Source organism: Mixophyes fleayi, chromosome 9, assembly GCF_038048845.1.
Source record: "Mixophyes fleayi isolate aMixFle1 chromosome 9, aMixFle1.hap1, whole genome shotgun sequence".
NCBI classification, from domain to species: domain Eukaryota; kingdom Metazoa; phylum Chordata; class Amphibia; order Anura; family Limnodynastidae; genus Mixophyes; species Mixophyes fleayi.
Window position 1 is genome coordinate 24,172,926 of NC_134410.1, and position 25,940 is coordinate 24,198,865.

Genomic DNA, 25,940 nt, shown 5'->3' on the forward strand with positions numbered 1-25,940 from the left:
TCTAGTTTCATATACTGGCCACAAGCAAACTTGTATAGTGTTTTAATTCATAAACCAAAGACTCCATTTCTGGAGAGCTGTGTGATATATATATATATAAATATTGTATTATAGGATTAATAAAGTAGAGGATCTTCTACTTTATTAATCCTATAATACAATATTAATATATATATATATATATGTATATATATCACACAGCTCTCCAGAAATGGAGTCTTTGGGCTATGAATGAAAACACTATACAAGTTTGCTTGTGTGCAGTATCTGGCTTCACCCAGTAACCCAATAACTATATATATATATATATATATATATATATATATATATATATATATATACACACAGGTGTGTGTATAATATATATATATATATATATATATATATATATATGTGTGTGTGTAATATATATATGTGTGTATGTGTGTATATATATATATATATATAATATAGATTTTTTTGTGTGTAAATGTTGTAAAATTATAGCCACGCCCCCACACATGCTAGTCACGCCCACTGGAGATGTGGCGTGGAAACCCCCCTCCTCAGATCCTGCGTTTGCCCCTGATGTGCCCAGAGCAATTATATTTTTCATGTCTCAGATTGGCAGTCTGACTAACTCTGCTATTGCTAAGGGAGACAAGCCACACATGGTTTACAGATGTTATTTGGGGTGTTGAATAGATTTAAAATAAGCAACAACACATTGTTAATTGAATAAGAAAGAAGTATTAACTTTATATCTCAACTTGTGCTTTCAGTGTTAATAGGTCATTCTACATGCATGTACTTTTTGCAACAACACTATTATTTACTGAGTATAATAATACTTTTTTTTGTGGCAAGGAGATATATTGTTCCCTATTATTCTGCTTCTTTATAGTTTTTACTCAACTTTATACTAAGAAAGCCTCTGTAATATGAGCTACCTGATAAAGGCCAACAAGCGAGGCCTGTTCCAGGAAAGCTTCCAACTGCAGTTCAGGCCAACTCTACGCCTACATTAAAACCTCTATGACTACATTTCAATGCATGACATAGAAAGGAAAACAGTGCAGAGGATCCTCAAATGCAGCCTAGTGAATGGTAGAGATATGATTGACATTAAGAGCGTTACAGTTGGCTTGGTGGGTTTTGTAACTTTTATGTTAGTTCTATCATATGGAAAATATGCATGGAGGAGAAAGAAGATGCCGCCTGGCCCATTCCCCCTGCCCATTTTGGGGAACTTTCTACTGATTCAGTCTGAGGGAATACTGCCAAGCTTAATAAAGGTGAGTGCAAAGTTAATGTAATGCTATTATCTTTTTGAGGGGTTGCAGGGTTATGATTTCTACTGGACTCGTGCCTCCTATGACCAGAGTGTTTTAGTGACAGTGATATGTCTAATGGGTCACTCCATCCTAGGAGCATAGTGTACTAATAAGAGTGACATGTCAATAAAGTGTACTAGGGCAATGACATGTACAGTGGGTCCATCCCTCCTAGGACAGAGTATCCTATTGAGAGGGATATGTCTAATCAGTCAATCCCTCCTCAGACCATAGTGTTCTAAAAACAGTGTCTTGTCTAATGGACCAATCCCTCCTGGCGATCTCCCAGACACTTTCATTTCCTTTTAATATTTGAATAATCACAATAATGGAAACTCTGCCAACCATTACTTTTTACACACACACATTCACATTCACATAGGTCTGTGTCTCATTGCTTTCACCTGGCACATGCTGCCCACAACATCTTAAGAAAGAAGAAAGAAAAATAAACTGCTGTAGTATTTGTGTAGCATTGTCTACATTAAGATGTATATGATGTATTGTACACATCTACCTAAATGTGTTAATTTATCTAAGTGCTAGGCAACCCAGGTTAAATGGCTTCACATGCCCTCGGGGGCATGGCCATGCCCATTGTGACAGCGACACACCCCTAACATGACATGTAGACGCACCCTTTGGAGGAGGCATGGTCACGTTCAAATTTTTTAATTTTCAATGTTGGGATGTAGGTGGATGTAGTGAATGTACTACATGCAATACATTTTTTGACTTGTTTATGTCAGTAAAAATGAATGTCAGTAATGTCAGTTATGTCAGTAAAAATCAATGGATATATAAACACAACATAAGTAAGCCAGATAATTTCCTTTGAGTCATCATGGACCTGATTCTTTAAAGAAAGTAAAGCAGTAAAAGGAGTAACTTTCCACCTTGGCAAAACCATGTTGCATTGGAGAGGGAGGTAGATTTAAAATGTGAGGATAGATTTATAGTTGGGATAGGTCATGTCCTAGATTAACTTTAAATCTCAATGTAAAATAAAGCTATCAAGTATTTTTGTGCTACATGATAAAATAGCAAGTATTATCCTTATGTGCTAAATAATAAACTAATTTCCCCCCCTTTGCATTGGAACATGGTTTGTCCAGAAGCAAATTTACTCCTTTTTTGCTTTACTTTACTTAATGAATCAGGCCGCATATGAATAAATTGCTGTGCAATTGGCAGCCCGGGAGCCAGTCATCCAGACTTATTTTGTGGCCCCAAGTGTCCTTACAGCTCTCACAGGTATAATTTCTCTACTAGCTATTAACCCGTAAGTATGACAACATAATTTCCTCTTTCTTCATGGAAATATTTTGAATCCTTAAGACTACTTTGAATTACAATGAGACATGTTTTCATTTCATAAAGATGTATCTGATACTTTTACAGATGGCTGAAAAGTTTGGCCCCATTTACACTATTTACATGGGCTCCAGACCCACTGTAATTCTGACTGGATACCAAATTGTGAAGGAGGCACTAGTTGACATGGGGGATGCCTTTCTGAATCGAGGAAGTATCCCAATACTTGATCGTATCTTTCATTGTCGAGGTGAGTGCTCAGACATTGAATTTGACCTAAAACCAACATCTTAACGGATATCCAGCCTCATCAGCACCAGACATCTACATGATGCACAGAATAGTTATTAGAATGTTGTGTATTCTGTGTGGTCCATGGAGGACTTCCATTCTGCTATTCTTCAAGCTCTGACATCGCTATTTAATAAATCAGTTCAGAAGACATCAGGAGAGACCGATGCAGTCATTCCTTAATTGTGTCTTCTGTTATTGTCAACACAGCCACTCCTTTCGTGGAAGTGCTTAATTTTACATTATTATATTAAATACAGCTAATTAGTTTGCTTTTCTGAAAATAAATGTAAAATCTAGTTAGAATACATTTTTATTTATTAACTTGCTGAAGGTAAACAGTAAATATAATTGTATGGTTCTTGATAATTTTATAATATACATATATGTAAGTTTATTATTTCATTTATGTATTCTTCATTTAGTGGAAATATCTGAACTCACCCTGCTAGGGTTTTACTCATTAACTATGATGGTTGTAGTAATCCCTGGCCTCATTGTAATATTTATTGCAGTGTGATCAGGGCCCTCTTAAGAACCTCTTGGGCCCCCGGGCACAGCAGTGCACCGGGGCCCCTATATATACAAAAACAAAAAATAATGATTATATAAATGGGCCCTGCAGCCCAGGGGGGCCCGTCAGAGGCAGGAAAAAGAAAACCCTGAAAAAAAGAAGAAAATACTTACCGTGCTGTCAGCTGGCGATCCGGCTCCCTCCCTGGTCTCCTCCTCCGTCGCGCTCCGCAATGGATGTCGGGCGGGCGTGATGACATCACGCCCGACATGCACTGCCAGCGCGACGGAGGAGGAGACCAGGGAGGGAGCCGGATCGCCAGCTGACAGCACGGTAAGTATTTTTTTCTTTTTTTTCAGGGTTTTCTTTTTTTCCTGCCTCCGGAGGGCCCCCCTGGGCTGCAGGGCCCCCGGGCACCTGCCCAACGTGCCCAATGGGAAAGACAGCCCTGAATGTGATAAATATTACATGCAGCCAGAGATTTCCATTCCCTTCATGTAGAGCCCAACTGAGTGAAATGTATGAATAGTTCTTCCCCAGTTTTAGTCTTTCTGATGTGTTTCCCTGATGGGTGAGAAATATGAATAGAACAATTAAAGTTGTTGAAAGAGAAGTTGAGGCCTGTCAAATGAAGAAATGTCACTTCCTTACCTGTTCTATAATAAATATGGAAGTGCCTAATATCAATGTATGGACTAAGTAGCAGCTTTTCTAATTTAAGGATTCAAGGTTGTGGCAATTTCCCCCTGACCATGTAGAAGGTAGAATACTGCACTTCAAATGTTACCACCATTGTCGTAGATTTTGCAAGTACAATATTGAATATATATATTTAATATATATTTTTTATTTTCATTTAATGTCTGCTGTTTTAGGGTTAACCCTCACCAATGGAGATTCCTGGAAGCAGTTAAGACAATTTTCTCTTATGACCCTAAAGGATTTTGGAATGGGTAAGAAGAGCTTAGAAGAACCCATACAGGCAGAAGCACAGCATCTTGTTGAACACTTCATCAGCTTTAATGGTGGGTGTATGTCGAGAAAGGTCTTCTATGTCGAGTTTTACTCATACCTCCCAACTGTCCTGATATAACAGGACAGCCCAGTTTTAGGGGACTGTGCCAATGTCTTGCTGATCAGGACTATTATCCCAGCTCCAGGACAGTTGGGAGATGTGTCCCGCTAATGTATGCTACACTTCCCTGATGCTGATGCATATGGCATTGAAAGGGTATTTTTAGGTGAGAAGGAGGGGATTGGTGAAATTCCAGCACTTTTGAAGCACTATTCCCCTGGGGGACATAGCATACCACAAAATGATTCGACCATGCACCCTTTTCATGTTCCGATTTGCAAGGTCCAAAAAGTTGGGAGGTATGGTTTAACCCTTTGCAAATGAATATTTACAAAATTTTTCAACATTTAAAGTTATAGATAATTCAGGTGTCTTGATGCCAGTATATTTGGGTGTGATATCTGTAGTCTGATGGTTGATAAGAATGCAGATTTCCTAAGGCTGGTGAAAATGAGTACTTTCACTGATGATAGGGCTTTGCCCTAAACATCTATTTGCCACTGTTAGCGAAAAGATCAGGTTCCACCACTGCAATACCTGATCGGTTGCGGCGATAACACAAGAAAATTAATAAAAAAATGCTCACACCTTTCAGGAAAGCATTTTTCAATGGTCAATATTTACAAAAAAGACAACAACAGTTATTGTTTTGCTATTTTTTACAAATGCCGGGCCAGTCTGAGGGGATATGCACATATCTGAGCTGGCTAGCCAGTACACACGATGGAACTAAAAGCCCAGACCTACTATATATATATATATATATATATATATATACATACATACATACATACATACATACATAATTCTTGCACCCCATTTTCTACATTCTTTACATTTATTAAATCCATCTTGAGTCAGGTGAGTCCCAGGTGTCCCATGGCTGCTAGTGCTTGGGAAAGCCTTACCTTTAAAAGCTGTGTGCAGGTAAGCTATAAGCCCAGATAAAATAGCATAGCATTTGATCATGTTAGGATTGGCCAGAATGGGAAGACTTTGGCGTCAGTTGGTCAGCTTAACATATATTGCAATATGTGGAACTAACATTCCCTGTTTTTAATATAGAACAGTACTTGGTATAGCATTAATTATGTGTTTGGAGAGTGCAGAGTATCCCTGTTTTCTTGTCTATAAAATGTGGGCAGCCCCCTCTTGCACCCCAGTTTCTACATGGTGAGTGCAGAGGGTCTATGTCTGTTTATATATATATATATACTGTAACAAAAGGAGGCATTTAGCTGGCAATATGCAGAGAAAGCAGGGAAGTAGAGTAAAACATTGGCACAGTTATGTACCTAGGTGGAGATTAAACCAGGTAAAAACATATGTGTAGTTTAAAATTGGTTTACTTACATGATTTAAAAGCTGCTTCCTCTCAGAAAACAGACAGGGTGGGTCTGATAGTCTAAACAGAGCCAGGGATGGGTGTTTCCTTTTAAAGAGAAGGTAGGTGTGTCACCTGTCCATCAAGCTAGGCCTGTGAGAGGAGTGTCAGGTATAAAACCCTGCTTGTCTCATTGTTCAGGGAGATCAACGCTGGGCTAGCTGGCTGATCTGGACAGAGAGCTGGACTATGTATTGTAAGCGTTGAGGGTCTCCATAATTGCTGTGCAAGTATATGGTGTCAAAACATTATTACCATCCTGACAATAAAGAACCATAAAAAGGAAGAAGTTGTACGCGTGTGCTTCTGCAGTAGCGGGCTCTTGCCACAATACATAGTAGGTCTGGTCTTTTAAATCTACTGTGTGTACTGGCTAGCCAGCTCACATATATGCATATCCCCACAGACTGACCCCGCAAAGCCATAAATTAGCCCTCACTTCTCAGGTCCAGTACTGCTGAGGCAGCTCAGTATCATAAACTATTGATTGATAAATTATGTCTTACTTGCCAAAAAATTTTCTCTCCCCTCTGGGTGACCTGGTGGAAAAGGTGAAGTGCGTACCAAACGAGAGAGATAAGTGAGTTTTCATTGGTGGGAGAGCAGTGATAAAAAAATCAGCCTTATCGTCGCATATTGGTAAAAGAGCTCCTTAGTCACAAATAAAGGCATTGCACAAAATAAGCAGATTGAAAATAGTTGGAGACTGGCTGGATTCAGTACACTGGATAAGCACACCGCTAATAGTGTTTGGTACAATTTATAAATAGATAATAAAGATCAGCAGGAATCACTGGGGCAGAACAAACACAATTCTCAAGCTAATTGTTTAACAAGAAGTAGAAACAGTAAGCAATATGGATTCTTCTGAGGCAATGCTGGCCATCTTAGTTATGGGCAAGTTCATTTGCAGTGTTGGTGTCTGATGTCTGGAGATGGAATTATCTTAGTCAATTTCTATCAGCAGGCAAATTATGGACACATGCTAAAGGAATGCATGTGTGCTCTATAAGAAACTGTAGACATTTATAAAACACTTTGGCAAAGCGGTTGTGAATCAATCTGTCACTTATTCATACATAGAGCTGGGCCCACATATTAATCTACTTTTTTTATACTGAAGTATATTATTTTAAAATCATCACTAAAATCATAGCAACTGGTTTCAATTTGGTTACCTTTCTCATGTTTTACAATCATCCTATTCATTAAGAATTGGTGAAAGTACAACATACCTTAGTAATGTCTGGTTCCTACTGATATTGATACATTCTCATGAATAGTGGGTACACAATAATGATGAAAACTCACCACTGTTTGTTTAATTTCACTTTTTCCATCTCTTTAGAGCAGCCATTTGACCCCAGCACCACTCTGGCCTGTGCTTCCTCTAATATTACTTCAAATATACTGATGGGAACACGCTATGGCTACAATGATGAGAAGTGGGTGAAAATTCTCCAAGACTCCCATCAGGCTTTTCATATCCTCGCATCAAATTGGGGTCAGGTGAGGAGAACAAATGTATTGTGTTTACCTTTAGTGACTTTAAAGATCTCTAACTAAAAGCAAAACTGGGGTCATTTACAATGCAGAAAATCTAAATTTTTTGCATACAAATTTATCTAAAAATAACACTTTATCTCTGCTAAGGCAACACACCACAAAAGAGCAAATAAATTCTTCTGTGCTCATCTGTGCTAGTTTATTTCACGTCAACATGTAGAAATTTAACACGGAATCATATGGTTAAAAGCACCACCATCTCTAGTGAGAGACAAAGAGGATATGAACGACATATTTTGTATTAGTTGCATGCAGCTTCCAGATATTTTTGTCTAACCTGTTGTGGAACTAGTGTCAGATAACTAACTAATGTTCCAGTATTCACTGACAGCCATTGGCTGTTAGTTTATGCTTGTTGAACCACGGTAAACAGCCTGTTCTTATAGTCCATGGCTGCCAGTGCATGCAGGAACATGTACTTCCATGAACGCAAATAAACATGTGGACACAAATTTTTTCAAAAGTTTTTACTTACTGAAACCCTTTGTGCACCACACTAATATAAAATAAAATCTCTCTTCATTCTTCATCGTAATCTAATGTGAAGTTCTTTTGTATTTGTAATTTAATGTGAGAATAAAACATAAAATACAATGCATCTCTCACTACAAGGACAAGTCATTTAAAGACTCTGACCTCAATTGATCAGGACCTCACTTATCTGCTAGCCAATCACAACTGGCCAATGTGGGAAAATGCAGCTAATGGAACTCTTGTTAACTCAAGTTCCCAGTATTTAAGTGGTAGGCACTCGTAGCAAGCAGTTGTGTTGGTGTTTATGGGGTTTTATTCTCCTATTGGATTACAAAGAATTACAGGAGAACTTCCCATTTGTTCAAGAACAAAGAAAGATTTAGAGAGTGTTTTATTCAATTAAACTATGTTTTAAATATGTATCTGTTGGTTTTTTTGTCCTCCATATACACTTTTGTAATAGCGGGCAGGGATCCATGATACTAGGAATACTGAGTTGGCAATGTTGCCACTCTAGAGATCCCAATTTCTTTTATCACCCCAGACCCCACAACATAGGTTGCCTGAGAAGATCCAGATGCACACCACTTTTTAGCACAGGGTTGGTAGTGTCTGGGACCGATTTTCACTATGAAAGGGATAGCCATGCTCCTGCTTTGCCTGTTATAGAGGAAACCACCCCAGGCTGTCTAGCTTTGGTTAGGATATTGGGGGTAGGGCCACGATGCATAATTGTATTTATTCAGATTAAAAGCTTGGTTTATCAAAGGGAGAAAAGCCCAATTGTCAGAGCTAATTGGTATTTTCACAAGCAATAGGGCTTATTGTGATTCATATATTAAGGAGAATGCCTCTGACAGTAATATCATTATTACTTACAATTATCCTGAAGGGTGTTTTTACACTGAAATGTAGAGTTGATCTAGGACATTCCCTGCCCCAACTATAAATCTGTCATCACATTTTAAATTTAAAGTTATTCATTTTTTTGCTTTCCTTTTCTTAATGAAAGAGGCCCTATATATATTTTTAGTAATAACATTTATTTAATTATTTTTTTATATAACATATACATTAAATAAGGTTTACAGTGGAATTCAAGCACATTTGTGCAAAAGTGAATGCATCACTAATATCTCCCATGCTCCATCAGGTTAGCCCCTACTCTCCAAAGCTTCAAGCGGCTCTTAAAGCTCACTTCTTTATTCAAACCTATCTGGCCTCCTACTAACTCCGTTGCATCAGCTAAAACCCTCCTCAACCCTACTCGTTACCACCTAATTTGTGTCTACCCTTCACTTTTTACACCATTCCTTCCTCATATTTAGTATGGAGAAATACCATTGGTGCAAAAATACTCTTTTTCATTACAGTGGAAAAAGGTGAAGAATTAAATGGCGTGAAGCTAAAAATGTACTTTTGCTTGTGATGCATTATTATATGCAAAAACAAGATATCGAATAGACCCCTTTTTGTTTATCTGTACCTTGTATGGACTGAATTTAGGAGTTATAGATTGTTTAATCATTTTACCATTTTGTGCAGATAATTTGCACTATTCGATTACAATTGTAGACTTACTGATGAATACACATTCAACCAATACACTAGAATATTGGTAGGAAAGGCGGAATTACTATAGGGCAAATCAAGTAGCTTCTACCGTTTTTTTTTATCCATAGCTTATACTGCTGAGTGGCTCTTCACCCTTTTTTTTCAAAACACTTCTGCTCCATTACCATGCAAATAGATTTAAAAATCGATTGGATCAGTGTTAATAGATTTTTTTTTCCCCTGGGAGAGAATTGAGGTGAATTTCATTCTTACGTTACCACTGATGTAATAGGATCCCGAGATCCGCCATAATATAATGCCATTGATCTTATTAATAACTAATCTCATTAATTATTGGGATATAATGTAATTTGCGTCTTTTTTGCTATTTTAGTCATGTCGAATAATACGCACCCGTGACATCTCATATTATTCATGGTCAGTGTGGTGTTACCCTGAAATAGAGAGCAAAATAACCGAGTATCGTATTCTATAAGAGATAAACACATAGCCATTTAACAAAAAATATTGCATTTACCCAAAAATTATCAATTAGTTCACAATCAAACCTACTATTGTACAACACTCAATCACTAGTCCACCTAGAGAAAAAAATGTTAACATTGAATAGGCAGATTGTCCCTATTTTCCCTTGAGGAGATAATTCAGTCATTAAAGGTCATTTGTTTCACCATTCTGAAAAATGTAAAAATACAGAAATAAAAATAGGTTTGCTGAAATTAATTATGGGTCTTCTTGGCCATTGAAGATAATAATTAACGCAGTTTGGTTGGCTCGCCATTTGTAACAGGATCCTGAGATCCGCCGTAATAATGATACAATGCCTTTGATCTTATTAATAACTAATCTAAAAAATTATTGGGATATAATGCAATTTGCATCTTTTTCGCTATTTTAGTCACGTCGAATAATACGCACCCGTGATATCTCAGATGTACTTTAGAGGCATTATTTCACTCAACCTTTTGTGCTTTCGCCTTGTACCATGACAACCATAAACAAGGTATCCCAGTTGATATGCTTGCGCATCCCAACTAGTAATAAGTAAGAGCGACTTACGCGATCCCTGTGTTTGACAAGGCTATATGCATATCACCTAAGCATTACACACTTATTGACCTCCACCGTCAAATAGCCCACCATTATGTATTAATCGCTAAATAGATACCAATCTATCATTTACCTCACTATACTGCATTATCTATATAAACATCCATTCATTCTATTCATTCTAGTTATCTAAACTTATAAAACAGGTATAAAGATAAGAAGAGAGTACATAATATCCTATTGTTATCCCCTTGTTATAATATCCTATTTGTTGCATATATATATATATATATATATATATATATATATATACAAGTTAACCCGTGCATGATACTCATGCATTCTAGTCAAATCAAGCTACTTAAGGTGTTAAAAAGGTTCTTGTCATGCATTTGGGCCTAGCCCAGGCCTCCTCAGGGGAAGAGCGTTACTTCCCGACGCAAGCGCCCTTTTTTAACGTGGTTTTGTCCACAGGTCACCACCTCATTATTTTTCTCCATCACCTCATCCTTCATCTTCATCGCCACATCCTTCATCAAGCTACTTAAGGTGTTAAAAACTCCCCACTGTCACCCCTGGCAACCACCAACCACTCCCAACTGTCACTTCTCCTTCAAGAAATATATAGGTCAGTGTATAACTCTGCCCAGCAGTTGGCGCTGCAGCTTGTTTTTTTTCCACACACCCCACTAGGCATTTATATAGTATATATATATATATATATATATATATATATATATATATATATGTGTATGTACTAGTGTATATGCTGTAAGACAGAAATGTATATGAGTGTATGGTCAGTATTGCTCTTTTATGTAGTGTGTGTATAGAGGTAACAAAAGAAAGAGGGAGCATTTATGAAGAGAATGTGTTTTAGGCAAGCTGATGTTCATGTATGTTTAAATGTGTACAACCACATGTTCGTGTATGTTTAAATGTGTAGCAAGCACATGTTCGTGTATGTTTAAATGTGTAGCAATTTGTTTCAGTGGTAGATAAAGAAAGATTAAATGAGAGAGAGAAAAATATGAGATAAATATGTGGTCAGACCTAGCATAGAGGGTGAGAAAGAGATGAAGGGGAAGGAACCTAGAGTCCATTGTAGTGTAAATAGCAAGCATTCCTGAGAAGCTAACCTTTGTAAAGCATATGTGAAAAGGTTACTTAAAGAGTCAGAAAAACTTTAAGTTGTAGGCAGAATACATATAAGGTGAATAAACAGATAAAGATTCAAAGGAAAGTTAATGAAAATAGATATAAAACAGATAAAGATTCAGAGTAAAATTAAAATAAATAGATGGACATATAATAAGAAGATATACAGACAGATATAAGAGGATAAAAGTTGCAGACAGATAAGGAATAAGCTTACTGTGGAGTGTGTGTGTCTTGTGGGCTCCATGTGGAAGAGAAGTCCCAAGTGTGTATGTGGTGTGGTCAAAAGAGGATGATTTGTCTGCCTCAGTGACTTAGAAACCTTTACCCAGAATGCATTGCTTCAGGTGGGAGTTGCTGACCTCTGCCACTCCCATGCAACTGGACACTGCCTGCAATGATGACTCACTGCTCTGTGTTTCTTAGCTATGACTTCCTGTCCTGTGAGCACATGTTTTCTTTTGTTTGCAATGCTCTCTGCCAAATGCCACATGTAAGACAATGTCTTTGGTCGAAATGCCCTGGCTTTCAGCCAGTTCATATCTTACTCTGCGCATAAGTTCGGCACAAGTAAACAGCAGTGGAATGCTAGCGCCCATTATGCGTGGCTCAAGCTACGCCCACTGTGACTGCGTCATCAGCGGCGATATAGGATCTCCTTCACAACTGACATGAGGTTGTTGTGAACAATTTGACACATTTTGTACTTTTGACATATTTCCTTTTTCTTGCTCTATGATTGAAAGAAGGTTTTGGACATATTTTTTAGTAATGTACAAGCATTGACCCCCTTTCAGGTATGGTGAAAAATATGTCCTTTTCTTTGTACCGTAACATTTAAAAAAATGTTTGAGCGGGATTTGAGTGAATTAGAACTGATGCCTTCTGAAAAACTGTTTTCAGTCTACTTAAAGTTTCTTGTGTTTGCCATCGAAAAGAAACTCTCTTATGAGCCAACTGAGAAATGGGCTGAATGAACCTGGAAAATGTCTTAAACATTGTCAATAGTAATTAGCAAATAGCAGGAAGCACTGAATAGACTTAACATGGGAGTTATTCTTTAATCTTAGTGACAACAGAGAACATTCAGAATCAGCAAATCGATTTGACCAACTTTATCTTTAACACTTTCATATAATCTTAGACCAGCTCATGCAGCCTACAGTACAAACAAAACCAAAATGTGTACAAACAAAGTAAAAGGAAAGTACAGTAATTATGTAATTTGTACATATGTTTTTGTATTTGTAATTTTGTTGCATGCTTTTCTTGTTAATTAATTGAATCACATTATAATAATTTCAATTCATTCTGCAGCTATATGATATGCTTCCTGAAATCATGAAATATTTACCCGGACCCCACAATAAAATATTTAGTCTTCTCAAACCACTTAAAGATGTTGTGGAGGAGAGCATCATGACCCACTCAGAGACATTGGATCCAGCCTGTCCTCGAGACTTTATAGATTGTTTCCTCATCAGAATGAAACAGGTCAGACAATAGAGACAACAAGACAAATTAAGTTCATACTTATACACCAGCTTCTTTTTGTAGTTTCTTTAAAAGATAACAGAGGAGATGACATGCATATTTAGCTCTATTTTCCTCTCGCAACGTCGTGGAAGAATTCAAATGTTATTTACAAAAACAATTTGTCTAGACTATGATTCTGTAAAGCTTGAGTTTGTACATATTTGCTGAGTTGAGATGTTTGGAAATTCAAAGATCGATGCCCACAAACATTTTTGCAGTAAAATCGACATTTAACTCTGATTTTAATTTGTGGATTGAAATCTGCTGCTCACATTCACGGTTCATGTTCCACATTAGTGTTAAAATTAGTGTTATCAAATATTTTAAACATTTTTTAAACTTTGAACAGCGAACACTACTGCGTATGCTGACTCCAACATGATCATACCTGTTACGCTCTCTAGAATTTAAAGCAATTTGTTAAGATAAAACAATGAGACATTTTGGTGAATTTTTGTACCAATACATCACCTGGTTTGAGCATCTCTATTGCTGAGAAATTGGGTCTACAGTTTATTCATGGAGTAACACAGAAAATCATTCAAAAAGTCCATTATTTGTTGTGGCTAATGACATATATAGCATTGTTGAGAAACAATCAATAAACGTATGGAAAAAAAATGTTGTAGCAACTTGTGTTTACTAGGATAGTGATGTTGTAATAGGACAGTGTAATGCACCTCTGATTCAGAATTCTTGCAATTGTTATAAAAATTACATTTGTGAACCCAACCAAGTCCAATGAAATATCGAAAAATACCTTAATCACCAAAAACTATTTTGTAAACAAGTTTGAACTTTCCCTTAAATAGTTTGTTGGCCAAAGTGTACTCAAATGAAATCTATACGGGTCTTTGTTTTTCTTTATAGGAAGAGAAGAATCTCAAAACGCCTTTTGATATGGCAAACCTCACAGCAACAGTATTTGATATGTTCTTAGGGGGAGCAGAGAGCACTTCAGTTACTGTAAATTTTGGTTTCCTGATATTTATAAAGTATCCTGAGCTACAAGGTAAATCATTAAGCTGTAAAATCACATAATGAGAGTTATAACAATAGGAACACTACAATTCAGTGCGTGATTCAAGGATGCATTATGGAATTTAAAACTTATATATAACTCCTCCTCAAACTGATCACATGACCACTCCTCTTATAGTTACCCCCTTATATAACGATTCCCCATAACATGAGCCCTAGTTGATGATATCACCACTCTGAATAACTCCTCCCATAATTGTTACTATAATCATGTAGATCTTCCTGTAACAGATCATACAACCCCTCTCTGCCAGCCCTCTCGCAACTGATCTAATAACTCCTTCCTATAACTCCATCCCTAACACCATTCACCATTCACCAATCCCATTCCCTGTAACTTCCTCCAAAATGATATTATAAGACCTCCTTATCACTCCCCAGGAAATATCTTATATATAGATAATTCTTTATTGATTAGATATGTATACTTGGTTAACTAATAACAAGCATACATTCTTTTATGAAGATGAAGCAAAAATGAAATAACAAATACTGTCTATCTAATTTGAATGAAATGCAGATAAGTTGCATGAGGAGATTGATCGGGTCATTGGCCAAGTGCGGCAGCCTAGTGTGGAAGACAGGAACAAGATGCCATACATGAATGCTGTTTTATATGAGATCCAGAGATATAGTGATGTCTTTCCAATGGGTATTGTTCGCTCCACCACCAGAGATGTGACCTTTCATGGGTACTGCATTCCCAAGGTAAACTCTTGTAAATATTAACATGTATAACATGGTATTATAAATGGATGTCAACTGATATTTAATTGAATTTTACAATTGTGTGATTATGTTTCCATTTACACTAGTTCTGTAAAATATTATCCACATTGTTATGGATTTTTATCTATTAATTTTTTTATTAAAAAAAACTATACCTTTGTTCAAATAACATATATAATATACATGAATAAGTCATGAAACAGTCAAATGTTGTGTACTTACCTGCAGTGCAGCTGAGATACAATACATCCAATACATAGATCAAGCATACATAAGATAATACATGATGTTCACCATATAATATACAATCCTATACCATACATCATGTACAGCATTATTCAAACATTGCATCACAACAGTTCTACTAAATTTCCTGGCGTGAGATGGAGAAAAGGGAAGGGGTGAGGTATGGGCCCGAAGCTTTATTCCAAACAGATAAAGGGTGAAAATTGGAAAAGAAAGGCAGATTAATTGTCTTCTTCCTCGGACAGTCTATGGTTGAATAGTCTCTGAACAAGCTGTGGATCATCTAACAAAAATCCTGAACCAACATCATGACTTTCTCAGCACAAGGCTTTACCTGTCAAGTCAAAAAACATCCTATACACAACAACACAAAATGTCCAGTCCTCCTAGGTAGCCTGTTAGGTGTGTATGTCAGGATATAATTTATACCTATCAAATAGTATAGGAGTGTTCTCCCCGTGTTTGTGTGGGTTTCCACCAGGTGCTCTGGTTTCCTCCCATACTCTAAAAACATATTGGTAGGTTAACTGACTGTTGACAAAATAACATGTGTGTGTGTGTAAGTGCATTCATATGCCTGTGGGGACATTGACCTCTTTACACACCAACACTGTGGGGACTTGAGCCATAGTGGGGACAAAAATTGAGGTCCCCACAAAGCTTCCCAAGGATAATCAATGCAGGGGATCTTGATGATATTCTCAGCATAAAAATCTGGCGTATCCCCGCAAGTCACTTTTGTCGAAACAACAGTGTGAGTGTGTCCAATGTGGAGGGGAGAGTGTGTGAGCGCGCGCTACTGCTGGAGGTCATAAGCTGGCTCGTGCCATGTGCAGTGCTCCTGCGCATTTTATACTCGACAGGGATAATGAAACGGTCGCCTCCCTCTTCTGCTGAAAGAAAAGTGGGAACAGTAGAGCATGACAGAGCCCACCAGAGACTCAGATTATAGCCCGGAGAGCAGTGAAGATGAGTATGCCCCCTGATGCTTCAGAGGAGAGCGGTTCAGACATCAGCAGTGATGCCCCATTGGTCGCCAGTGGAGCAAAGTGCAGGTACCCAGCGATGTGTTCTACGCAGGTCCATTCCCAACCTGCTGGCAGCAGCATCTTATTCACAGAAGTTTGGAAAGCTGATATGGTGTCTGTCTAAACGGTGTCCACAAATAGAGATGGCTCCAGGGCATATAGCAAAAAGCAGTACTGCCTGTACTGTGAGAAGCCCCTCCCAAAAATAAACCTGCATATGGGGCATGTTCATCGCAATGATACTGAAGTGGCTTGGGCCATGAAATTCCCCAAGCACTCGAAAGAAAAGTGCATGCATTTGACACATCTCCGCAATAGGGGTAACTCAGCACACAATGCTGAGGTACTGAGTACAGGACATGGCGTTCTGGTCCTGTGCAAACTTCCAGGCAAAGAGATGGATGCCAAAGGCTTCATGCACTGTGCAACCTGCCAAGACTTGTTTACAAGAAAATACCTGTAAAGACACTTAAAGAGATGTAAGCTAAACCAAAGGGGCAACAAGCCCACACCTGGAAACAACAGAGTCCAGTCACTGTGCACCTTTGCTCAGCCTTTTCCACCTGACTTCAGTGGTGTCTTTTGGAAGCTCTCGAGTGATATGAACCAGGATGCAGTCTTACTCGCAGTCAAAATGACCGATGCATCATGCAGATAGGGCAGCATCTCTTCAACCGGGTCAGATCAAATGTTGGCAGGCACGAGTACATCCATCAGAAGCTTAGAGAAATAGACAGGGTACTGCTACAGGCCAGAAGAGCTACCCCTTTGGAGAAGATGGAAGACTGTACCACCACATCAACCTTTGCATTGAAATCCGTGGAAAACGAGGGACAAAAGTCCCTAACTTGCAAGCTGCAATGCAACTTCTCTCAGAGAAGCGTGAAGATTATGGAGTGGATATCCAAAATGTCTACATGTTTGCCAGAACAGCTGCCTTGTCACACTTCAGAGGCTCCAATTGCATACGACTGTTTGCCCGAAAGTGTGGTGCCAAACATCCTCACGCACTGTCTTCCCTGAAGCTTTGAAAGCACTTTTCCACTGTCTCAAATATCCTCAACCTAAATGACACAGAACTGGATCAGTTGGTAGACTTCCTTGGGCACGACATCAGGGTACATTGACAGTAATGCCGCCTCCCACAAGTTACCTTCCAACTCGCCAAGATCAGCAAACTGTTAATGACTCTCGAGAGTGGCAGGCTGGCCGAATTCAAAGCAAATAGTTGGACAAGATGCACATTGTTTCAGACGGTAAGTAGGAAATCTGGTGTCTGATGTATGCTTTTGAATTTTACAGCAGTCTTTTACATATCAGATTCTTTTCAGAACTGGTCCAGCTACTGAGCGATATGTTGGATGATCAGCAATCCCCCATGACAGCGGCACAAGTGATCAAGTGTTCCGTCGACACTTCCATGAAGAGAGGCGGTGTATGGACCTGGCAATACGGGACCAGTGCGCAGCCATGGCTTTCATAGGTAGGTGTAGTACACAAATTTGCTAGGTAAAGAACTTTGCCTTCTCTGTATTTTGCACAGTCGCAATGGACTAGTCTACTTCCTTTCAGGTTGCAAAGGAGTACGGAGGAAAACCTGGGAAAGAGAGGAATTCCAGGCTGATGAAGTTTATAAAGACATGCCAGGTGCCTATAAAGCGTGTTTGTGTTGTATGTCTTATGGCTGAACCATCCATACTTGAAGATCGGAACTGGTCATGGGTGAAATTCTACATGAAGAATCGAATAACAGCTTTAAAGAGGGATCAAACTTGTTGAAGTGATGCGCAGTGGTTGAACAGAGCTGTAACCTACATTGCTAGGTGACGGTGTAAGCAGGCATGCGGATGTCCTCAGATGGTAAAAATACATGAAACTTTGCCCACCATTGTTATTGTTTATTAATTTATATATATGCGGGAATGTGGATGTCCTCAGACAGTCAAAATCCATGAAACTTTCCCCATCTTGCAGTCCGTGTAAGTAATTTATGCAAAGTCAAAGTGTAAATCTCATGTGGTAACTCTGGTGACAAACCACTCCTACACATACCCCTATGATTGTTCTGTCAGAAGGGCATTAGAAAAGGGGTGTCCCTGTACGCCATGTTACATGGGTCCTCACGATGCAATAAAAACATGTGTGTGTGTGTGTGTGTTAGGGAATTTAGACTATATGCTCCAATGGGGCAGGGATTACTGTGACTGACAAATATTCTTCGCAGAGAGCTGAGGCATTGGTTGCGCTATTTAAATAAATTGTGATGATGATAATGATGATGAAGATGATAAAATAATATGAAAGGCTGTTTCTGGGGAAAAAGTATCTGAGTTCAAATTCCAGTGAATTAAAACAGGGTCTGTGAGAAAGGACACTCCCAGAAGAGGTGCAAAGATGATTCCTCATTGAAGAAGTACCATGGGCAATGTCTGAATCTAAACAGATTTCTGGCATCCATTAAAGTCAGCACGGTGGCTCAGTGGTTAGCATTTCTGACTCACAGAACGTGGGTCATGAGTTCAATTCCCGACCATGGCCTTATCTGTGAGGAGTTTGTATGTTCTCCCCATGTTTGCGTGGGTTTCTGCTGGGTGCTCCGATTTCCTCCCACACTCCAAAAACATACTGGTAGGTTAATTGGCTGCTATCAAAATTGACCCTTGTCTCTCTTTCTGTCTGTGTATGTACGCTAGGGGATTTAGACTGTAAGCTCCAATGGGGCAGGGACCGATGTGAGTGAGTTCTCTGTACAGCGCTGCAGAATCAGTGGCACTATATAAATAAACGGTGATGATGATGATGATGATGAAAGTCCTAAGCAGCAGGTTACCTTGGATTGGTCATTCACACTATGTTCTTAAGCTTGTTGATAGGCCTGCTGGAAAAAAAATTCCCATACAGTTTTTACTGCTGTATCGGGGAATCCGGGAATTAACTACATTGTGACCTTAGCCCTGGTGGAATTGTCGATAGTCTTTGGTTTCCAAAAATTGGGTTTACCTCCACTGTTGAGAGGGATCCTAGCACATCACTGCCCATTTTCATTTATCCATTTTGGAGGCCAGGATGAAGTAAAAGATTTTCTTGTAATGTGTCTGCAGACTGCAACAAAAGAAGGCTACATCTGAGCCTTGTGACAAAGAATGGAGAGAAACTTGTTGTGGATCACTAGTCCTTTGCTTTGTGACTTAGAACTGCAGTGGTGGACTTTGATATGTCCCTAATATTTCACTGCTGGATATCTTCTCGCGCCTGGAAGACCAAGGGGTAAATGTATCAAGCTGAGAGTTTTTTGGCGGGTTTGAAAAACCAATCAGATTCTAGCTGTCATTTATTTAGTACATTCTACAAAATGACAGCTTGAATCTGATTGGTTGCTATAGGCAACATCTCTACTTTTCAAACCCGCCGGAAAACTCTCAGCTTGATACATTTACCCCCAAGTACCATCCAGAATTGGTGTAACAGAAAATGGCCTCCTATGTTTGTAAGGTATCTTTACATGGTATTGCTTCTCAAAACTTTTCCTTAATTATTACCAATACCACCAGTATTGTCATCATATTTATGCTGATTTGGTTAAAGTACTATTAATATGCTTTGATATATAGAGAATTTGCTCATGCTCCAGATAATCAGATACCATTCAGTTACAAATTGACGACAGTGTTGTCCTAAACTGATTCCTTCTCATAACCAACAGCAAAACGCCTCAATAATATTATTTACAACTGTGTCAATGTGCATTTATCGAAGTGACACCAGTGCTTTTTGGAGTTAATCCTGAGAATCATACAAGTTGTATCCCAATCAGGGCTACATATTTATAGTTGTACATTAATCACAGTTTATTGCTTTTTGCAGGGTACAGATGTTCTTCCCGTGTTGACCACTGTATTGCGAGACCCGTCACAGTTTGAAACTCCCGGAGACTTCAATATTAAACATTTCATGGATGAGAGTGGCAAATTTAAGAAAAATAATGGATTTCTGCCATTTGCTGCAGGTTTGAAACATTTTAATATATTGTGGCAGCAGCACACTTCTGGCAAACAACTTATTTTTTTTTACTTTGTTTTAATGGCAAGATGGTAATGTATTTGACAACATAAATATTCCATACAGTTTCTGGTGACCCTTAACACTAAATAAACAGAGATCAGCTCTATAGACACCGGACAGCTTTTCTAGCATTGGTCACCCAAAACAGTGAAACAAGCAGGTTTTTTATAAATAACATTCCTCCCACAGCCCTAACTTGATGGGCAGGTGACACTACCACCTTACCTTTAAAAAGTAATTCTCATCATCTGATCTATTTACTCTGACTATAGTCACACCTTGTCAGCTTGCTGTGGGAAAATACAGTTCCAAACCATGTAAGTTAAATCAGACTTTATACTATTACTTTGTCACACATATGTCCTTCACCTGTTTATCTTTAACCTAAGTGTACTGTTGCACAAATGTGTAACTCTGTTTCCATTCTTTCTCTGCAGATTGGCAGCTAAATACCTCCCGTTGTTACAGTATATATATGTATATATCTACTGTAACGGCAATGTGGTTCAGCAACAGCAATGTGGTTCAGCAAACCTCTTTAAGCATCATCTGTTTGGCATGCTTGTCACAGTATATATGTATAGAGGGCTATTTGCCACACCTTTTCTGCATAGTGAAAGGTAGAATCCCAAAGAGTTTGCAGGTACAGCTTGCAGACAGTGTTAAATTCCCACTTAGTCTTTTCCACAGCACACAGACACACAGGTGCACAACATGGGTGTGATTGTTGTGGTGTGTCTATGTGTATAAAAGGATTCCGGGACCTGGTTCGTGGGGCTTCCGATGCTGACAAGCAGCAGGACAATAGTCAGGGACTGTGGGCTGAGAAAGTGTGTCAGGAAGCCATGGATTATTTATGTTTGTGATGTGCTGTTTTTTATATGTATGTATATATATATATGTATATATATATATATATATACATATGATGTTGCTGAACCACAGTGCATTGCTGCAGTTATTGAGGGATGTTAGATGTCAGGATTGTACAGACAGCAAGTCTTGTAGTTCCAGCAATCAAGCAACAGTTTTTCCAATTTCCTGTGACCCTGCAAGTATCTAAACACTCAACTACCTAACTAGTGGCCAGCCAACTAATTCAGCGTCGGTCACCCGCCCACAACACAAACCCAGCTTTTTATGCCTTCTTACCAGCTACCTAAACTAGACACCCAGGTGCACCACCTGTGATCCTGTGATCTTTGTGTAGATACAGAAGGGGTAGCATAGAGTGTAGAGCAGTTGGGTAGGCAAAGTTAGAGAATTGAAAAAGGAGGGTGGTAGCAGTGTTAAAGAAAGTAATCAGTGACATTCAGGAGAGCTCCATAGCTCCAGTGTTAAATCTCAATGCAGAAAAATACAAATACTAATACATGTTATGCCATTTGACGCAATTTGGGAATATCAGAATGTTATGCTAAAAAAATAACAATAAAAAGTCCATCATTATCTATTACCCTTCTCTCACCTACATCCCGACGCCTGCATTCTACACCCACAACATGGTCCTCATCAATATCCTTAGTAGCGATTGGAGTTAGTTCTGCATCCAAGTTGCTAAGGGTAGATGACTCCTCCACTACCCTTGATTTCTCTGAAGAATTCTTGAGCATTAGTCCCACTGCTGCTGCTGTAACTGCTGCTGGGTGAATCTTTCTTCATCCCAGAAGCAAACCAAGAAGAAGACTACTAGTAGTTTACAACAATTGACTGTTAAACAATCGTTTACAAGTGGAAGCAAGTATGAAATCTGTCACGCATTCGCAAAGCGGATCACAGACGCCATGGCGACTATGCTTGTATAAGACCTGCGTCCAATATCCACTATTAATGCAGATGGTTGTAGACAGTTACTTGAGGTCTTGTGTCCCCGTTTCCAAATTCTATCACTCCACCATTTCAGTAGAAAAGCTATTCCTCACCTCTACCAGAAGGTTCGTAAAAATGTTATTATTGGGCTGCAAAATGCCATTCTACCCACTGTACACTTAGCCACAGATATGTGGACAAGCGGAACTCGGCAAACTAAAGATTATATGACTGTGACAGCCCAGTGGGTTGGTGATTCGCCTTCACCAGCATGAACAGCAGCAGCATGTACTCAAGTACGTCACATTTGTCAGAGGCAGACTACTCTGTGTATCATCGGCTTCACTAAGAGGCATACAGCTGACCATCTGTTACAAAAACTAAGGGATGTCATAGCAACATGACTTATCTCACTTGAACTCTCCTCAGGATATGTAATTTCTGATAACGCCACCAATATTGTGAGAGCATTACAGCGGGGTGAATTCCATCACATTCCCTGTTTTGCGCACACAATAAACTTGGTGGTGCAGAGCTTTTTAAAAAAATGACAGGGACGTGCAGGAGATGATATCTGTGGCCCGTAACATATCTGCACATTTCTGACATTCGGCAACAGTGTGTAGGAGATTGCAGCAGCTACAAGAACAATTTAATTTGCCCTGCCACCAACTGAAGCAAGAGGTGGTGACAAGGTGGAATTCCACCCTGTATATGCTTCTGCAGATGGAGGAACAGTGAAAAGTCATCCACGCTTACTCCACAAGCTATGACATTGGGAAAGGAAGGGGGATGTATTTTAGTCAAGTGCAGTTAAGAATGTCCGTGTTGTGCAAGGTGTTGAAACCATTTGAAGTAGTCACCTATGAAGTGAGTTCAGACACTGTTAGCTTGAGTCAAGTGATTCCCTTAATTAGACTTTTGGAAAAGCAGCTTGAGAAACTGAAGGAGGAAATTAAACAAAGCAATTTCGCTAAGTATGTGTTACGTGACAGGACGGCGTCTCCTCCTTAAGTTTCTCAATCAACTGCTACTAGGAAAAAAATTAACTTTCCCAAGAGACCCAGGGATGATGCAGATGACTCTGCACCAAATTTATACATCTGGTCTGGTCTAAAAGAATTGACAAAAAAACGTGAAACCTCTGCCATAACTCCGCCCGATCCTACTATCAACATCCAAAGGATGATGGAGGATTATTTTCATGACAGCATAGAAATACACATCAGAAAGTCCCTTTACATACTGGGAGGAAAAAAAGGCAATTTGGAGACTCATGTACCAACTCGCTTTGCACTGCCTAAGCTGCCCACCCTCCAGTGTGTACTCGGAAAGAGTTTTTATCACAGCCAGAAATCTTGTCAGAGATCGTTGTAGGAGGCTACTTCCACAAAATGTGGAAAAGTTGATGCTCATAAAAATGAACTTCAAGTTCCACGAGGAAGGCCTTTCCCGCCAATTACATCAAAATACTGAGACTTCTATAATGGTGAATTCCAGCGGTGATGAATTAATAATGTGTGAGGATGATGTACACACTGATGAGGGTGAGGATGAGGCTGAGGATGATGACAACATCTTCTTGCCACAGTAGAGTTCATTAATACCACTGTTACCTTAGGTGGCTTAAGGCCATTGTTACCTTGTTTTGTGGAGGCCCAAACAAACCAAGCACTTCAGCCACAAGGAGTGGCACTTTTGTGGCTGAAGTGCTTGGTTTGTTAAAGTGTGCATGTCCTTTTTATGAACCAACATAAGGGTGGGTGGGAGGCCCCAAAGACAATTCCATCTTGCACAACATTTCTTTTTTGCCACTTCTGTGTGCCAATGTGTCATAGATGTGGTAGGAACTGCCGTCTGTTTGAGTCATTGCTCTGTCACTTAGCATCCAGCCAGGTCGCTTCAGTATTTGTCCAAAAGTGTATGAAACTAATAATGTGACCTGTGAGGTGGTCAAAATTGACTGAAAATGATTTGAAATTAGTGTTATTGAGGTTAATAATAATGTAGGGGGGGTACCTATACTATTGCACACCAGACCTGGTGCTAACTGAGTACCCGTGAGCATGGCGCTCCATGGGAAATAGGTGCTGCTATAGGTGAAAACCTTATGTTGTATATAGGTTTATTGGAATGCTGGTGCAAATATTACACTTACCAGATTCATTTCCTAAAATACTAGCACAAAGAAAGAATGACAAGCTGACACAAAGAATGTATAGGAAAATAATGTAGTTAAATTTGAAATATAAGCTTGTCACAAATAAATGATTCCCCGGATATATGCATGGGTAAACCACTTCAAGCCTGCTACCCTTCAGGTGGAATCATGCATCCGATTGCATGATGTTTCTTCACCTACCAAAGAGATCCAAATGAATGTCTAACTTTACAGTGTGTTTATAGTGATTTCAGTCTGAACTGAAATAATTGAAGCCAATTATTTAATTACATGTAACTTTTATATTTCTTTACATAGAAGGGAGAGGTAGAAGTTAATATTTTGTTTGTTGGAAGTTAAGTCCATTCCAGATTACATTACCGTGAATGACTCATGTGTCATATCAGCTTTGTTATTTTGTACTTTATTTCATGACTCTCATAGATTATTCTACACATTTTTTATGTAATCTTATTATCACAGGAAAGAGGTCATGTGTTGCTGAAAGTTTGGTGCGCCTGCAACTCTTCATCTTCTTCACCGTGATCCTGCAAAAATTCACCCTGAAGTCTATAATGGACCCCAAGGATCTTGATATCTCTCCGACAGAAAGTGGCTTGGAAAATCTTCCTCCAGTCCACAAATTTATTTTCACTTCTCGTGTTTAAGAAGGGCACTTGAACAGTTGCAATTTGGGCTTATACATTTCAAACTATGCACATTTTCGAGGCACTAGCAGCAGTTGTCCCAGGTGCTTAGATTAGCTAATTCCAGTTCTGTAATTACAATTTTGAAGCATGTGCATCACATATATATGCATATAAACATGTATGTATGTACATACACATATATATATATATATATATATATATATATATATATATATAAAATGAAATAGTTACTTCTACAGAGGTAGAGGATTGGACTTTTCATGTGATGGGCACTTCACCTATGGGCACTTATAGTTTGCAGAAGCATCTCCCCAGGGTAGAGACCTTGATATACTGAAAATGAACCATCGAGACGCATTGATAGATATCCAAGGCATTTCTCAAATGCATATCGTAAATGAAGTCCACTATGTCCCATCTGTACCATATAAAATAACTGGTATATATCTACAAACACTTACCAGTTTCTAAAAGCTTTAGAATCATTACAGGATACACACGCTAACACGGAAGAACATACATTCCACACAGAACCTGTACTTACGACTTATAATATAGTGATTCTGTATAGAAAAGAGGCAAACAACTTCCCTCCTGGCATTTTTCTATGCTTTGTTGTATGACAGTATGCTTTTTACTAATTTTGTTCAAAAATAAATCTGATCAACGTGCACCTAAATGTCTACATGTTTATTATTTCGAGACACTTGATGTGATTGCCATTTTTGGGACTAGGACACTGAGGGTCTTGTTTTGTCTTCTAGACTACCAGAGGTGTTTCTGGATCAACACAATTAGGATTTTTCAAAGATTACATATGATTTGTGTCTTTTTTTAACTTTACTAGCTATGTAACATTACATTACATTATATTTCTCCTTTTACTTTTGTTAGTGTATGTATGTTTTCTTATCTTTTTTATGTAACCAAGGACCTTTCAATG

At 38.7% G+C, this 25,940-nt stretch overlaps 1 protein-coding gene across 1 annotated transcript; it reads left to right on the forward strand.

The window, feature by feature from the left end:
- The first annotated feature begins 1,016 nt into the window (after positions 1 to 1,016).
- On the forward strand, positions 1,017 to 25,676 carry LOC142102235 (cytochrome P450 2C23-like). The gene is made up of 9 exons (XM_075186968.1): positions 1,017 to 1,274; positions 2,715 to 2,877; positions 4,308 to 4,457; positions 7,240 to 7,400; positions 13,032 to 13,208; positions 14,121 to 14,262; positions 14,812 to 14,999; positions 20,159 to 20,300; positions 24,810 to 25,676. The coding sequence occupies exons 1-9, from the start codon at positions 1,029 to 1,031 to the stop codon at positions 24,992 to 24,994; spliced, it is 1,554 nt and encodes a 517-aa protein (XP_075043069.1). The 5' UTR covers positions 1,017 to 1,028; the 3' UTR covers positions 24,995 to 25,676.
- The last annotated feature ends 264 nt before the right edge of the window (positions 25,677 to 25,940 follow it).